The sequence below is a fragment of the Hyperolius riggenbachi genome, chromosome 7 (genome assembly GCF_040937935.1).
Source record: "Hyperolius riggenbachi isolate aHypRig1 chromosome 7, aHypRig1.pri, whole genome shotgun sequence".
NCBI lineage: Eukaryota > Metazoa > Chordata > Amphibia > Anura > Hyperoliidae > Hyperolius > Hyperolius riggenbachi.
This window is the reverse complement of record NC_090652.1, coordinates 252087730-252105836: the sequence shown is the minus strand read 5'-3', so window position 1 is coordinate 252105836 and position 18107 is coordinate 252087730. Positions and strand designations below refer to the sequence as shown.

The 18107-nt window shown below is 41.3% G+C and overlaps 1 protein-coding gene across 2 annotated transcripts in view; it reads left to right on the top strand.

The window, feature by feature from the left end:
- OLA1 (Obg like ATPase 1) overlaps nucleotides 1-18107 on the top strand; it is a 245751-nt gene that overhangs the window by 10803 nt on the left and 216841 nt on the right. For both annotated transcript variants that reach the window (XM_068247033.1, XM_068247032.1), the window contains exons 3-4: nucleotides 5782-5925; nucleotides 13066-13193. In XM_068247033.1, coding sequence (XP_068103134.1) covers nucleotides 5782-5925; nucleotides 13066-13193 — 272 coding nt within the window. The remainder of the gene's footprint in view (nucleotides 1-5781; nucleotides 5926-13065; nucleotides 13194-18107) is intronic.

Here is an 18107-nt window from a genome sequence, read left to right as displayed (position 1 = left end):
GGGCCACTAGACACCAGGAAACAGTATAGGGGACGGAGGAGGCCCTTAGACACCAGTGAACTGTATAGGGGAGTGAGGGGGGGCACTAGACACCAGGGAACTGCATAGGGGAGGGAGATGGCCACTAGAGATTGAGGTTGGCTCATGACTTGGTCGCAGTTTTCAGCTTTTCCCACTGCATATTTGAGTTTGACACCCAGTTCTAACAGAGACTCGGAGATAGCAGTGTAAGTTTGCCACTGGCCAGTTGGTTAGTTCAGGTGGTGAAAACCATTAGTAAAGGCTTTTGCTGTGTGCAGCCAGTCACTCCTTCTGGAAGATGGGAGTTGAGTTAAACTGCTCACCCTACGGCTCTGTTCACTTGGATATGTATCTGGGTTACTTTATGGCTCCTGGCCAGAAGCTGAGCTTATAAACACTGAGGCCTGGTGCACACCAGAGCGGTTCGGCTGCGGTTTGCGATCCGCTAGGGTAATGTATTTCAATGGGCTGGTGCACACCAGAGCGGGAGGCGTTTTGCAGAAACAAATACTCCCGGGCTGCTGCAGATTTTGGATTGCGGATGCGTTTCTGCCTCAATGTTAAGTATAGGAAAAATGCAAACCACTCTGAAAAACGGCACTTCAGAGCGGTTTGCCAGGCGGTTTTTGTTACAGTAGCTGTTCAGTAACAGCTTTACTGTAACAATACATGGAATCTACTACACCAAAAACGCCACACAAAATGCTAGCTGAAACGCTGCAGAAAAATAAGAAAAAGCGTTTCAAAATCTGCTAGCATTTTGCGGATCTGCTAGCGTTTTTTGGTGTGCACCAGGCCTGAGTGCCTCGCTGAGCACTTCTGTGCCCATTTGATTGCTGGAACTGAAAGATCCGTTCTTAAAGGATACATGGGGCGACCTAGAAAGAAAAGTTTTACTCACCAGGGGCGTCTTCCAGCCCCTAGTCTGTCAGGTCTCACAGCAAAGTTCCGCTGTTTTTTAGGCGGCCTTCTCCTCCATAAGATCGCATCCTGTGGCCGAGTCATGGTCTTCTGCGTGGGTGCGTCATACGCCCCTCCTGATCGATTTGAGTTTCTGCTGTTCACAGAGGATTGTGAGAGGCGAGGCTTGCATGTCCCTTACAACGAGCTTCATCGGGGAAGACTACGACACAATACGTCGAGTGTGCAAGGGGCCTCAATTTAATCACGTTTCTTGATTTCCTTTAACCCTTTCCACTCATGTCCCGCAGAGCTAGACATAAATATAGCGGTGGTTTGCAGGTGCATCTGCCCCCCAGCAATGCCCGATCTCTCTCCCCTAGTGAACGTGGACATGTAGACTACATGCCCACACAGGTGGTACCCCCCTGGCTGAAACCAGAAGTGTGCAATCAGCGCTAACAGGAAGTGGCAGATTCATTGCAGCTTCTTTGTTGCAGATTCATTGCAGCTTCTTTGTTGCTGATTCCTTGCAGGTTCTTTCTCGCAGATTCCTTGCAGAGAGGAGCAGTGGCATCCTCTGCAGCAGGAAAAAAAAAAGTCAGCGGCTGAGGTGGCACAGCTGCTCATGGAGGATAGCAGCACAGGATCAGATGTGCAAGATTCTGGTGATGACAGTGACTTTACTGGCACTGGTGATGATGATGATTGCTACAGTGATAACACTGATATTGATGGGGGGGGGGGGGGGGGGATGGTGATCACAGAAAATGGGCAAGCTTCTCTCTTTCCAGTGACTGCGTGCTGCATAATTTACCCTTTACTGTGTGTAATGCAGGGGTACAACTTTTTTCAAGTAATGTTCCAGAAACTGCCAGTGGGTTTTTTGAGCTTTTTTTTTTTTTTTTTTTTACACCTTTCCTTATTGCAAGAAATTATTAATGAAACAAATGATTATGCAAAAAGGAAGTTAGAAAATAAACCTCCTTCACCCAGATCCATCTGGAGGAGCTGGACTGATGTTACTATGCAGGAAATAAAGGCATACTTTGGAGTAATTCTTAGGATGGCACTGCAAGAAAGGGGAACTAACCAGGATTTTTTCTCAACTCGGTGGATCTATTACACCCCCTTTTTTGGAGAGGTCTTTTCTGTTGAGTAATTTAGTCAGATCCATTGGATGCTACATGTTTCTCCACCCATCAGTGGTCCTGAAGGCCCTCAAACTAGGGGTTGGAAGGTCAGGAACTTGACTGAGCATATGAAAGAAAGATGCAGAAGTCTGTTTGTACCCCATAGGAATGTAGTAATTGATGAAAGCACAATTAGTTTCAAAGGAAGATCAAAGTACAAGATTTACAATCCTCAGAAACCAAGCATGTGGGGGCTACGAGTGCTTTATATGGCTGATAGTGAGACTGGATAACTTTTCGCGTTTGAACCGTATTATGGATTTGCAACTATGGATTTGAAAGCTTGCCAAGGCTAGACTTGCCGTTTTTAGCTCGCATTGTCCTTCATATTTGTACAAATCGGAAACTAGCCCCTCTTGGACATGGATACCATTTATTTACAGATTGATTTTATACCAGTCACATTTTGGCACAAGAGTTACTGAAAGAAAAAAATCACATAACTGGAACGGTCATGCACATTTATAATGGTCTACCAAGTGAAATAAAAAAAATTGAAGAGTTCTGAAGTTCGTGCTTGGAAACTTAACAGTATATACATGCTTAGCACTTTCTACCCTGCTAGTACAATGACACAGCAGAGAAGTAAAGGTAGAGTAAGTGAAAATGTTGAGTAGCCCACAGCAGTTGTAGAAAATACTAAACACATGGGAGCGGTTGACCGTTCATTATGCCAGTAATTACCCTTTTAACAGAAAGTCACTGAACTGGTAAAGGAAGACCTTTTTTTGGTTGTTGGAGCTGACAGTAGTGAATAGCTTCATAATTTTCAACCAGTTGCATCCAGATGAACCAAAGGATCATATCAGCTACCGCAAGAACCTAATTCTTGAGCTGGTTAGCGAACAACAAGCCTCTAGGACTCAGCGGAGATATGGCCGCCCTTCTTCATTAGACGTGGAGGAGCGTCTAAATGGTAGCCAGCATTTCATTGCTCTAATGCCCAATCGAAATACCAAACATTGCACAGTGTGCAGTGACAATAAGACACCAGGTGGCAGCCGTAAAACCCTCTACAGTGGTTTACAAAAGTATTCGGCCCCCTGTAAGTTGTCCACATTTTGTCGAATTACTGCCACAAACATGAATCAATTTTATTGCAATTCCACGTGAAAGACCAATACAAAGTGGTGTACACGTGAGAAGTGGAACGAAAATCATACATGATTCCAAACATTTTTATAAATCAATAACTGCAAAGGTTATTGATTTGTAAAAAAAAATGTTTGGAATCATGTATAGTTTTCATTCCACTTCTCACGTGTACACCACTTTGTATTGGTCTTTCACGTGGAATTCCAATAAAATTGGTTCATGTTTGTGGCAGTAATTAGACAAAATGTGGAAAACTTACAGGAGGCCGAATACTTTTGCAAACCACTGCATTATTGCAAAACTTGCTCACGCAAGCTTTCCTTCAGCTCTGTGTGTAAAATTTTTTTTTTATTCTTTTTTTGCACCATGATTTTGATGCAAAGCCTTGCCCTAACTACGTCTGACCTATGCCTAACCTTAGCCTGTAACCTTAACCGTTAACCCCTTGATAACATTGACAGTAACTGTCCTTTACATCTGCTAATAGATCAGTTCTTTCTCAGAAAGGCTCATACTCGTGCTCTTATTCAATAAATATTTCTTCTAAGTTTTCTTACAAGAGATGATCTTCTCTACCGAATAAGTTTTCATCCCAAGTGGTAGGTACAGTAAGAAACTTAATATCAAATATAAATGCATTTAGGCCAGCTTATTTTGAGTATTTCTTTAGCATGCTGCAGTTTAAAATGTACTCTAGAGATGAGGTGTGGAAAAGTTTTTTTTTTTTTTAATCCAGTACTAAATACATTTTTTCGTTTTCAAAAGTTGCAAAGTTGAAAATATAAAGTAAAAGCAATCTACCCTTAAGCCCACCTCTCTGTTGATGTATGGGACAGAGGGGATTTGTTGTGTAGACGAGATGAGACAAGTGTCAAGCATTTTACTCACAACGTTCCCGGAATTAGAGTCCCTTCAGAATCTGCACCCCCTGCAGTCAGGCCTCATCGCTGCACTGTTTCATACGCTACTTTGGTTAATGTCAGCAGCAGTGTGCACAGATCCTAATGCCAAGGCTGAATACAGCCAATAGAGATGTTATTAATAGTACCAAAAGGCAGGACTAGATAGAGGAAATGTGTTATTGCTGTAGTGATTACCATAATTCTGTACATCACTCCATGTCTTTGTTTAAAACTAAACTCCAGCTAAAAAATTATTGTATGTAAAATGACTACATCAGATGAAACTTTTTCTGTTTTATGCTAAAAACATCTCTGGTAACTAAATTTTGCAATATATTAAAGTGAACCTGAACTCTTGCACAGGGCAGAAGGAAAACCTAGAGAAGTGTACCCTGTATGTATTTAGAGAGTTTAGCCTGTCTAATTCCCCCTCATCTATGACTAATCAGAAGTGTAATTTGATCTCTTAGTTGTGTCAGCAGGCTACCTCGGCAGAGCAGCTAATTTGTAAACACAGGATGTTAACCCTACGTCTGCCCTTACCCCCCACCAGCACACCTCACCTCATTTCATCTGTGCCTGGAATTGAATTTCAGAGCATTCTGGGAGACCAGTTATAGTTTCTAATGGCTTTAGTGAACACACATTCCGCAGCAGTGCATCTGACAGCACTAAAGATGTTGCCACCTATGATAAATTTCAGAATTTAAATTGAGATGCGGAAAGATTTTTACAATGAGCAAACGCTGATTAATTTGGAATGTAATATTGTAAAAAAATAAGCAGTTTTATTAATTGTTATTTTCAGTACAGTTCCTCTTTAAAGAGAACCTGTACTGAGTAAAAATATTTAAAATAAACACGAGGTAACTTCAAATGAACATTACATAGTTACCTTGCCATCAGTTCCTCTCAGAAGCTCACCATTTTCCTCTGACAATAATCCCTTCCAGTTCTGACAATATTTTGTCAGATCTGAAATATATCAGTTGCTGTCAGTTATAGCTGAGAGGAAAACTGATGTACCAGGTAACGTCCATGTTTCTCTATGGCTCAAGTGGGCGATGTTACAGTTTAACTGTGTGCTGACCAGAAAGCTGTTATGGGGTAATGGTCATTTTCAAAATGGAGGACAGAGAATTCCCTTGATCACAGTGAACAAACAGGATGCTGGAGAGGAGAAAGACACTGAGGAGTAGACTACATGTACGTAGGTAAGTATGACTTGTGTATGCTTATTTTGACTTTTAATTTTCAGTTCAGGTTTTCTTTAAGCTTTGTATACATGTATGAGTACTGGCAACTGCAGGGATTGAGATTTGATCCCTTGGGAGACTGGTAGGGACTGAGGGCTGTGTAAGTGTCACTAGCCATAAGGCTTACGGTGCATCTATTTCTATAGTGGGAGGAGGAGGCAGGTGATACATGTCAGATAGTGTGCTCGGGGTTGGTTGAGAGTCACTAAATATCAGGTATGCTGAATTGGCTGAGACAGTCCTTCACTGAACATTTGTGCTTTTTATCAAGGATTATTTTGGTCATCAATCCACAAGGTTATTAATATTTGTAGCATTTGTTGTTTAATTTTCCTTAGCATTCATATAAGCCCGCTCTATAAAAGATCTTGCTATGAAGTAATAAAACACATTCTCCTCTTATTAATTTAACAGGAAATCAACTTTCTTTAATGTGCTGACGAAAAGCCAGGCGGCTGCTGAAAACTTTCCATTTTGTACCATTAATCCGAATGAGAGCAGAGTACCTATCCCGGATGATCGATTTGACTTCCTTTGTCAATACCACAAGCCGGCCAGGTAGGAGCTTTGTCTTCTCAGAGACTATATTCCAGTGTAGATGTTTCAGCTCCTTCAAGTAAACCAGTGGTGTGTTTTCTTATATTACGCATGTTCCTTGTTGGTTAATTGTTGTTTTGGAAATAAAATCAAGCAAGAAATAAGGCCTGTGTGTTTTTTGAAATTGTGAAGGTTTTAGTGTGCATTTCTGGAACTGTGTGGAAGGATCCTAAAAGCAGCACTTGAATTTTGATTGTGCTCTTATAGAGCATTGTGAAGGGTGTGCCATATAAACTTATTATCTTAACTGGACATCTGAAGTGTGAAGAATATGGGGGTTGCCATGTTTGTTTCCTTTTAAACAATACCAGTTGCCTGGCAGTTCTGATGATCTATTTGGCTGCAGTAGTGTCTGAATAACACCTGAAACAAGCATGCAGCTAATCTTGTCAGATCTGACAATAATGTCAGAAACATCTGACCTGTTGTTCAAGGTCTATGGCTAAAAGTATTAGAGGCAGGGGATCAGCAGGATAGCCAGGCAACTAGTATTGCTTGAAATAAAATAAATATGGCAGCCTCCATATCCATTGTTTTTGTAAACATTGAAGATGGCTTTCAAACAGGAAATACATAATCAAAGCAGGTGCCTGTTTGCAGTGGCTCCTCTCAAAGCCTGACTTGACTTCTGGAATGTTACTCACATTTGTTGCCTTAGCTGTTTGTCTGAGCTCTGCACTGATCTTTCTGCATTCACAGCTGTTCACAAGGTCACAGCTTGGTGAGCCTCAGACAGGCTGGCTGTGAGCAGAGACCTTGCCTGTGACTCATACTCACAGCAGACAGGAGAGCAAAGGGGGGCGTGGAGGGGTGGGTGCATAACTTGTCCCTATCACAGCAGAGGCAGTGCATTCCTCTCTGGATCGACAAAGCTTGACAAAGAAAAGATTAGATATATTACAGAGACAGTGCAACTAGAAAAGGCTGCAGTAATCCAGACCACATTAGAACAGGTATAGGATCTTATTGGATAGAAGAAATAAGGCTGAAAATGTAGTTACACAGTCTTTTTAAAGCAGTATAAAAGTAAAATCTGCGTCATCAGCATGGGCAGCAAAAATTATAATAAAGCAGCATGGATAAGTATTTAAAGAAAACCAGAGATGAGATAAACTATAAGTTTTATTCATACTTGGGGCTACCTCCAACCCCATACGCATGGATCGCTCCCACGCCGCCGTCCTCATTCTTCTCCTTCTTCGGTATCAGGTCCCGTCATTTCAGCCAGTTGCGCCCAGTCTGCGCAAGAGAAGTGCGCCCTCTATGTGTATCTCTCCTGCAGCTGCAAAAAAATAAAATAAAAAATTAAATGTTAAATTTAGTTAAAGGGATGTCGGGGATGCCTTTTCTATTGAAATTTCCTCACTGCACTGAGAACAGCGTAGCAACACAGACACACGCAGAACTGCTGTTACCGAACAAGGATTTGTGGGCTTCTGTAAATTACCGCTCTTCTACCGCACCTGTGAAAATATTGATGAATTAGCACACACAAGTCTACAATACCGAATGCGTATTTTAACGACTTGGTTTTTGTTATCGAACAGCCTTTGATGAATGGAAGCCTTAATCACCTAACCAGAAACATTTGCTGTTCCATCGCAGATCAGTTAAAATCGCTTAAAGGACAAATTAAGTGAGAGGTATATGGAGGCTGCCATATTTATTTCCTTTTAAAGTAAATGGGAACTGTATTCTAAAAAAAGGGCAGGTCTCCTGTTTAACTCCTTCGCCGCAGGGGTCTTCTGAAGTCCTTGGGAGCCGAGTCCTCCAAAAAGACAAGCGGCTCCCTACTGCACATGTGCGATAGAGGGTGCTCGCACATGTGCAGTACGGAGCAGCCCGGCTTCGGGAGCACTCGGGCTACCGAAGACTTCCGAAGCCTCCCTTCGGCGGCGGAGATAGCAGCATTTGACCAAATTGGTTGAATGCTGCTACGGGGGAGCCAGCGCTGTAACGGGGACCGTGAGAGGAGAGGGAAGGCACTATAGGGCCCAGAGCCTTTCCTCTTCTTAGGTGTAAGTATATGGCTTTTTATGGTTCCCATTGACTTTAAGCAATACCAGTTGCCTGGCTATACTGCTGATTCTCTGTCTCTAATACTTTTAGCCATAGACCCCGAAGAAGCATACCGCAGATCAGGTGTTTCTTACATTATTGTCAAGTCTAATAAGATTAACTACATGCTTGTTTCTAGTGGTGTTTAGACACTACTGCTGCTAAATAGACCAGCAGGGCTACCATGCTACTGGAATTGCTTAAAAAAGCGCTCGGGGTCGGTCGAAAGTCAGTAAAGAGGCAGTCCTTAAAGGGAACCAGAAGTATGAAGTATATGGACGCTGCCATATTTATTTCCTTTTGTTACCCCGTGCCGGAAATCTCTCCATTATCTGACACTTATCATCTGCCCTCTCCCCCCAATATGGAAACAGACGCACTGTAAGCCTCATGGCTAGTGACACATCTATACAGCCCTCTGCTCCGAGCTGTCAAATTACAATCCCTGCAATCATCAGTACTCATATATGTATACAAAGCTTTAAGAGGAACTGTACTGAAAATAACGTTATCAATAAAATTGCTTCTTTTTTACAATATTACTTTGTAAATTATTCAGTGCTTGCCCATTGTAAAATGTCTGCATCCTGATATACACTCTGAAATGAGCCAGCCTTCCATTGCACCGGCCCCAGCAGATTTCAGCAGATCAGACTCTCGTCAGTAAGGTATAACAGATGAAGTTACTAGGGTCCTATACACTCAGATGTTGCTACAGTGTAAAACCCATGTTTATATGATTTATTTAACCACTTTGCATCCAGACCTTGTTTCTCACTAACGGACCAGAGCAGTTTTTACAGTTTAGCTATGTTATTATTTAATCAGCAATAACTTTATCCCTACTTATGACACAGAAATGAAATATATATTGTTTTTTTTTTCAAGACAAACTAGGCTTTCATTGTATGCCATTTTTTCCCTCGAACAATTTGGTTTTCTATGCATTTTAATGGGAAAAAAGGAAAAAAATAGAAAAAACACATTATTTCTCAGTTTTACCAATTCCATTTTAAAAATAAAATGTGCTACTGTTGATTAAAAAACACAAATGTTGTTTGGCTATTATTACAGTATATCACAAAACTATTGCTATGTTCCTGTCACAATTTATAGTAAAGATATTTGATTCTGAAATAAGGCCACAGAGTGTATTTTGAACTATGAAATGAGAAAATAAAAGTATTTTTAATGGTAAAAATTAATCACATTAGCTTAGAGAACATATATTCCCGTTCACCAATTAGTGCTGCATCAGATAGGGCCAGAAATGTGCACATGAGCAAGCCCAATCCTGCACAGCACTGCTTCTGCTACAAGACGTATACCTACGTCCTCGTGGCTTAGATGAAATCACAGAGGACGTAGATATACTGTAGTGGTGGATAAAGTAGGTAAATGAGCATATAAAATATAAATCGCGTCCAGCTCCTTGCACACACTGTCAGCATGAATCGGTTTCTCAGTTTCCACCCAACCTGTTTCATCTATGTGAACTCATCAGGGGCTGGGATTCTGGAAGGAGGTCTCATCCACAATGATTTTAAAGTGAATTTGAGGTGAAAACAAACTGATAAACAGTTGTATTTAACCTCTTACTCCTAAAAATGACCTATTTTTTATAATATCCAATGATTTTATTTTATATTTAAACATATACAAAGTAGATTTAATATTTTGTTGTCGTTTCTCAATAGCTGCCTATTAAATGTCTCTAAATGAAAATACATAAACTGTTGACCCTGTTATCTCTAACTCCCCCTGCTCTTAGTAGTTGTGTTCTGCCAGGAAAACTATTATGGCTGTAATTTGCTTATTGATGTTTACTATATTCCCAACAAGGTGCTGACAAGACAGAAGCTGTCACTTCCAAACCTAAAAATTAACTCTTTCAGGCAGCAAAATGAAACAAGTAAAACGGCCTAGTTATTAATATGTTTTGGCCTATACATACACGTTTATCTCATCATGTCACCTCAGGTACACTTTATTTAAATATAGATCCTTCTCCTTCCCCAGTTCCGCTTACCAGGAAGAAATGTTGTTTCTTCACTAGGAAACAATTGTAATGCGTTGAATGGATATCTTACTTACACCCACCCTTAAAGAGAACCTGACATGGGGTTCTGACAATGCAATCCACATACAGAGGCTGAGTCTGCCTATACTGCCCAGCCTCTGTAGCTATTTCAATCCCCCCTAAGCCCCCCCTGCGCTCTGCTATCCTCTATAAATCACAGCCGCGCTGCCAACACGCAGTGTGTTACAGCGGGCTGTGTTTATCTCTGTACTGTCACTCTGCGTGCTCCCCCCGCCTCCTGCATAGCTCTGGTCCCCGCCCGCGTCCCTTCCCTCCCCGCTGATTGGAGGGAAGGGACGCGGGCGGGGACCGGAGATATGCAGGAGGCGGGGGAGCACGCAGAGTGACATTACAGATGTAAACGCAGCCCGCACAGCGTGGCTGTGATTTATGGGGGATTGCAGAGCGCAGGGGGAACTTAGGGGGGATTGAAATAGCAACAGAGGCTGGGCAGTATAGGCAGACCCAGCCTCTGTATGTGGATTGCATTGTCGGAACCCCGCCTCGGGTTATCTTTAAATTATGGATGAATAGTTACAACATGGTTATTGAAGGGAAAAGCAGGGGCCGTGAAAGCAAATGCATTGCAATTGAACAATCATGGCATGGTTACCCAATTACATTAAACAGTGGCACCCTTTAAGATTCAGGTAAATGGTCATGACCAACTATTGTTATAGAGATGGCGCACAATGAGCTAACCCAGAAGAAAACAGCACTTCTCATGTTCGTTTTCTTTCTTTTTTTTTTCCTCTTGTTTTTTGGTTAAACTGTTTTGAAGTTCAGATAAACTCTTATCTAATAATAATTGAATAATTGAATTTGCTAAGCTTTTATGGACATTATATGACATGGTAGCTATACACCGCTTTGAGTATTGTAGTCAAATAGACGATTCCTGTAGAGATGCATACACTGACCTCCAACTGTGCTGAGATAATGTCCTTCAGATAAATTGTGTTCTGTACTTGATGAAAGAAAAAGGGGGAAAAAAAAAAAAAGTCTTTCCTGTCTTAAAAAATGGCACCAATATTGTGTATATCTAATGAGCTATACACGAGCTTTGATTGAAGAAAAGGAAAGGATAAGAGACTAGTATTGAGAAGTGGTTATATTGGCAGTAGGGAAGTGGTCAAAGATGCAATGAACTCAGGAGCTAATAGGCTTATTTCACAAATCTATATTTAATTCATAATGTGCAAAAAATTGGCAGGTTGTGTCGATATTTTCAAATTCTAAACCTCGTTCCAAATTCTTCGGATCAGAACCTGAATATTTGTACATGCACACTGCTGCAGAGGTTGTTAATTAACCCTATTTGCTACCTCCTATGCAATGGGGAGAAAATAAAATGGTCGCGCATCTAACCAAGATGCACCTGATAGGTACTCACTGCATAGGGCTAAAAAGCCTCTCAAAGGCACAAGTGTGCTCATTGCAGTGAAACAGGTGCATTAAGAACTAATGCATCTCACAATACAAACAATGGAAGCAAATCCATGCGTTACACATTATCCGGGGACCTTACCCTTCTCTTATTGAGAGAGACATCGGTTCCACGCTGCAAAGCATGTTAGCAGGGACGGCTCGTGCAGCCTTCTCTCGGGGTCCCCACCCTATCTAAGTTTAAAATCACCCAACATTATGGGAACATGCTAGCAACGTTAACTTGGGAGCAGCAGGCCATATAAAGGGGAAGGGGTGTGGCGTGGGCGGCGCCCCAAGAACTCTCACTGCCCGGGGACACCGCCATTTCATTTTCTCCCCATTGCATACTATTTGCTACCTCCGGTTGCTGCGCTCCATGTCATGTTCAAGCTCTCATATACTTCCTCGTGATGGAGGAAGTATGTGAGGGCTGGAACGTGATGTGAAGAGCAGTGTACAGTGGTGGCGAAAAAGGTTTGTTAACACCCCCTGCCGCGTTACGCATGTACGAATATTCAGTTCATGATCAAAAGAATTCAGAAAAAGGTTCCAAATTCAAATACTCCAAATATGTCAACATGAGAGACTGTGTTTTCTGAATTCTTCTGGTCAGAACCTGAATATTTGTACATGCGCATTGTAGCAGGGGGTGCCAAAGCACCCTTGTTTCCATCTCTAGCTGCTGCACTCCATGTCGTTTTCCAGCGCTCATATAGTTCCCCATGAAGGAGGAAGTATGTTAAGGCTGGAACGCGACGTGGAGAGCAGCGTACAGTGGCTGTGACAAGGGTGAGTTTACACCCGCTGCTGGGGTACGCATGTACAAAGATTCAGTTTGTATCAGAAGAATTTGGAACAAGGTTCCTAATTTGAATATTCCGAACATGTCAACGCGAGTGACAGTGGTCTTTACAGTGTAATTCGACTTTCATATGACAATAAACATGTATGTACTGTATTGTTAGAGACACTGAAGCGAAAAAAAAAATATGATATAGTGAATTGGTTGTGTACTATGAATAATTACTAGAAGATTAGCAGCAAAGAAAATATTCTCATACTTTTATTTTCAGGTATATAGTGTTTTTTCTAACATTGCATCATTCTATAATATGTGCAGATTACACTCAGCATTCAAAATGAGTCTTTCAGAGCAGTCTGTGAAGTAATGACCTCTCCTCTAGCAGAGGAAAAGTAAATAGTCCAGGAACAGTTGAGATAATAAAAGTCAGATAACAGCCCTCTCCAGGACTAACTTAGTCTGAGAGCTTAATGGCTTGTTTGCATAGAGATAACTGGAGTTTCACAACTCTTCCTGTACTGGAAACAATTACACTGATGTATCTGATCTTAATGTTTTATTTCTTAGCTGTGCTACACATACAAATCATAATATCATCATTTTTTTCGCTTCATTGTCTCTTTAAATGATGGGCTACTTTTTGGCAATACGTTTATTCTTCACTTAAAAAAAACGATTCCAGAGATGGTATGGAGAGTTACTGCTATAACCATGCTCTTTCTTTATTCTAAAGCAAAGTTCCAGCCTTTTTGAATGTGGTGGACATAGCTGGCCTTGTGAAAGGGGCCAGTGCTGGCCAAGGACTGGGGAATGCATTTCTGTCCCACATTAGTGCCTGCGATGGGATCTTTCATCTAATGCGTAAGTGAACCCCAATTGTACAAATAAAATTGTAAATACCCCACTTCAGGCAGTGGATACGTTACAATATATAAAAACAGCAGCTATGTAATAAATTGCAGTGGCAGCTTTCAGAGCACATAAACTGTATTGTTTAATTTGTAAACAGACAATAATACTGCACTAATAATAATGCAAATATGATAACTGTAAATAAAAGTAGGAAAACTGTTTTTTTTATTGAATGTTATGTCAGAATTTAACACTGCATTAAAGAGAACCAGAGACGAAGCACCCTCATGTATTTTATTACATTTATCAGTGGGAACATGACAGTAAACACCTACCCTGCTTTTAGTTTAATTGTTATCTGCTTAATTAGTCTATTAGCAACTGTGATAAGAATCCACTGACTATTCAGTCGAGGTTTGACCTGAAATCATTATAGCTGAGTCACTCTTCTGTGGAGTCTTTTCAAGCCCAAGCCTTCCCCCTCCTGGCTTAGATGTCCTGCTTTGCATACTGAGAGCTGTGATGACATGGGAGGGGCTCCTCCTGCTGAGAGAGAAGCTCTGTGGCTGCAATATGATCCCTGTGTGCTCTATGTGCACTAGATACTAATGATGACTGCAGTTTCATTCCTATGAGAGACACTTCCTACAGGCAGCTGTACATCATACCAAAATGAAAGCAAATAGATGAAAGGCTGCATTTAGCCTAGACAGCACATCCAGAACAACTCATAACCCGGAAGGAGAAGGGATATGAACCGGCGGCCATATTTGATTTTTCCTGGAGCAATAATGGATAAAAAACACTAAAAAAGGCACACCAGAGCGGCAAAATTATCAGGTAGAGCATTTATTCTTTACAAGCTATCAACTGATATGTTTATTTTGTGTGAAACGTTCATCTCTGGTTCCCTTTAAGCACCCAGCTGGTAGAAAAAAAAAAGTACTAAAATAAGGTAAGAAAGGTATTATTGAAATTAAGTTAATGTTACATTTATTTATTTTTCCACTTTGAAAGTGCTGTAAAGTTGTTATATGGATAAGGTAAAAAATAGAGAAATGAAATTCATGAAATTGAACCCCAATATTTATTTATAATTTATATCTGTTTACATCTTTGTGTTCTGATGCCCTCCGATAGATAAGTAGTGTGAAAAAATATACTTATGAGATAAATATTTGTAAGTGTAGTTGTAATAGTAAATGGAACGTTGCAGGAGTCTCATATTCTTATTTTCAATTTAAGTGCTAAAAGTCTAAGTCTGAAATGTAAACAGCAGCCATGTCAGTGAGATGTAAAATCTGGTTCATTCAGCTTCCATGCAGAGAAATGAAGACCTATTGAACTTTTCATCATTTAACTGCTATCTCTGTGTTTTTGCAGACACAAAGACCTTTTATGGCTTATTGTTAGTGTTCATTTGACTTTCTGCGGTATTTAACTGCTAGTCCGAATGCTTCAGCTGCATAGATAAACCACTGGATTATTAACATTTGCAATGAAAATAAATAAAAAAGGAACACAGACAAGTTCTAAACAGGATCGGTACTATGTGTTAATATGTTTATCGCATCATGTCACTACAGTTCTTCTTTAAAGTGTAAGGCCTGGTTCACATTGGACAAAAAAAGGTCAGCTTAGTGGACCGTAACATAACGGACCCTAACAGAAGTGAACAGATCCTATGTTAATCAATATGATCTGTTCACATTGCTCTGTTTACATGGATCTATTTTGTCAAATGTACCGCATGTTTGGGTCTGCAGCGATTTTTCCAGACCAACGGATGCATTGCATTGACCGCGCGGAACGGGAACTGAACGGGAGTGTCACGGATGGAAACCTGATGCCTTCAAAGACATATCCGTTCCATGGATCAGTTTTTACATGGATCACATTTTTCCAACTGTGTCAGTGTGAACCAGGCCTAATTCTGTTTACCTGAAAAAGCAATCTTTACCTAATCTACATTGCAGGTGTTATAACAAGCTATTTTACATAGTGGGAGTGGTAAGACAAAGAAGTTGACACAATATCCTCACTATCGTATTCTCCTGCCTTGTGTTCGGAATGGGTCAATGCAGTAAAACTAGAGACCCTGTAGAGGATGTCTGAGGTCTTACTTCCTGCTTTGTGGGAACTTTTTGGTTAGTAATGAAGTAATGACAGAGAGATGAGAAACCTGTGCACTAAACCAAATACTGTTGCCATGGTTTCCATTATTACTTTAATTTCAGTCTGCAGTTGTTATAACTTCCTAAAAAACCTACAGTTACAGAATGATTTGCGCAGGGATGATATGCTATATACCATATTTTGCGGACTATAAGACGCTCTGGACTATAAGACACACCCAGGTTTAGAGGGAAAAAACAGGAAAAAAAATACTAAACCTTGGTGCATCCATGGGGCAGGGGTGTCTTGTAGGCCCTTTTCCCCCTGAGCTGTCCATATCAGCTACAGTAACTAAGCTTCAGTGCCCAGCTACACTAGCCCCTGCTGCCCCCACCAGCAGTAGTACCCTACACTAAAGCCTGATGCCTCACCAGCAACCTTGCACTACACTACATTACATTACACTAGTCCCATATTCTCCCACAAGTTACTACACTACACTAACCCACCCCTGCTGCCCCACCAGTAACACTACACCCTACATTAAACTAGCCCCTGCCTCCCCACCAGTTACAATAACTAAACATTACAACCTAATGATCTCACCTATCCAGTTGTCCCTCTCCACGCTCCTGTCCTTTGATGTCAGCTGTGATGATTGATCTTGGGTTCAGGTGTGATGATTAATGTGGCAGGGGAACATTGTCACAATCCTGGCATCCCTTGAGGGGTGAGGGGCGATCTCAGCGGGAGCTGCAGCGGCTGTCGTCCTCCATGTATTGCGGGGAGGGCAGAAGAGAAGCGATCCAGGGCTAATTGCAGTGGCTGTAATCTTGTAAGTTCCTGTATGGCGGCGGATTGACAGTGGTAGTTATGACTACTGATGCCTCAGTACTTCCTTGTTTACTAGCGCTCCCTCATGACGTACGACGCTGATGCGGGGGAAGGAAGTACAAGGAAGTAGGGAGGCATCGGTAGTCATAACTACCGCTACGATCTCCTGTCTTCTGTCAGGCCGCCGTGCAGGATACAAGATAACAGCTGCTGCAATTAGCCCTGGATCAGTCCTCTTCTGGCCCCCCGCCGTAATACATGGAGGACAGCCGCTGCAGCTTCCGTGCAAGAACTTGGCATGGAAGCATGAAAAGCTGGCCAGGGACGGATCATTGCGGGCGGTGACATGGACAGTGGGCATGGAGGCAGATGATTGGCAACTGCATAGGGCAGGCATCAAGGCGGATGATTGGCGGCTGCATAGGGCGGGCATGGAGGCGGATGATTGGCAGCAGGGAGAGTGGGCAATGAGGCAGATTGGCGGCGTGGAGCAAACCACACACCCAGAGCACCACAGACCGAAATAGTGAGAAGCGGTTTTTGTTTTTTTTGCAATATTTGTACTACTTTTTTTTTTTTTTTTGCTACCTTCGGACTATAAGAAGCAGGGACTTTTTCTCCCCACTTTTGGGAGGGAAAAAATACGGTACGTTTTAAATTCAGGTGATATTACACTTGGCGAACCCTGTTGAAAATGATAGGCACCAGAGCCTTTATTTTGAAAAGTTTGTTTAGTAAAGTGTAAAAGGAAAAATAGCATTTGTATAGACGCTTGCTTGGTAGGGCTTATATGACTGTATTGAAATGTAACTTTCACTGATTTAAGTCAACTACATTTTCTCCAACATATCTGAACTATTTAGTCCTTTACAGAAGCCAGATGTTACCCAGAACCCCATGATGTACACCATCTTATCTCAGGTCCCCTAGACATGGAAAATGTAATAACTTTTAATTGATGGTTTTCTCCCTTTTTGTTTTTGCATGGCTGAAAATAACTATAATTATTTAAAAAATTGTATGATGGAGACCTGGGGGCGTGGTAGGCGGCGACAGTAGGATATACAATTTCCAATTGTTTCATGCTAAGATCTATTGCAAATCGGTGTGTGCAGTTTGTGGACAGATAAGGTATCCCACTCCGATTAGATTTAGAGAGGATTCTATTTGATGATAGATCTGGTGGCCATCGAGTAGTTTATGGCCACTTTTAGTACAGTTGTTTCTAACCTAAGAGCTGCTGTAAAATGTTATGGTGGATGGTGCAGGCCTGTTCTTTTTCTCCTATTGTGCAGGCTACAGTAGTCCGATACATAGACTAAACTTTTTAACCTAAGGGCAGGCAAGTAAGAAATACACAAGACAAAATGTAAAAGGATCTCAGCTCAAACTCACAGAAAAACAGTGGCTGAACACAACATTTCAATCTACGAGATTTTGACATGGCCACGATATCACACTGGGGGAGGGGTTTCTCCACAATATCAGCCATACAGGCCCCTCTGATGATCTATTCGAGAAAAGGTAAATATTTTTTCGTAGGAAAGTGGGTATCAGCTACGGATTGGGATCCAAGTGCAATCCTGAGTTAAAGTTCCTCTTAAAGTGTCATGTGACATGATGAGATTGACATGTGTATGTATGGTGCAAAGCGTACAAATCCTATGCTGTCTTGCGTTTCTTCTTTCTCTGTCTGAAAGAGTTAATATTCAGCTATGCAACTGACATTGACTCTCCAGTCGAGGCCAATTGGGACTATAGCGTCCCTCACTGATAAGGAATTACAGCTATAAAATACTTTCCTGGCAGAGAACTGGGTTTCTAAGAGCAGAGGATAGATAAAAAAGCTCAGTAGTTCGTATATCGAGACAAAACAATAAATCTACTTTTTAAAGTTTTTAAATATCACATAAAAGTATGGGATATCTAAAAGTATTTTTTAGGAGTAGAACAGATACAATTGTTTATCTCATT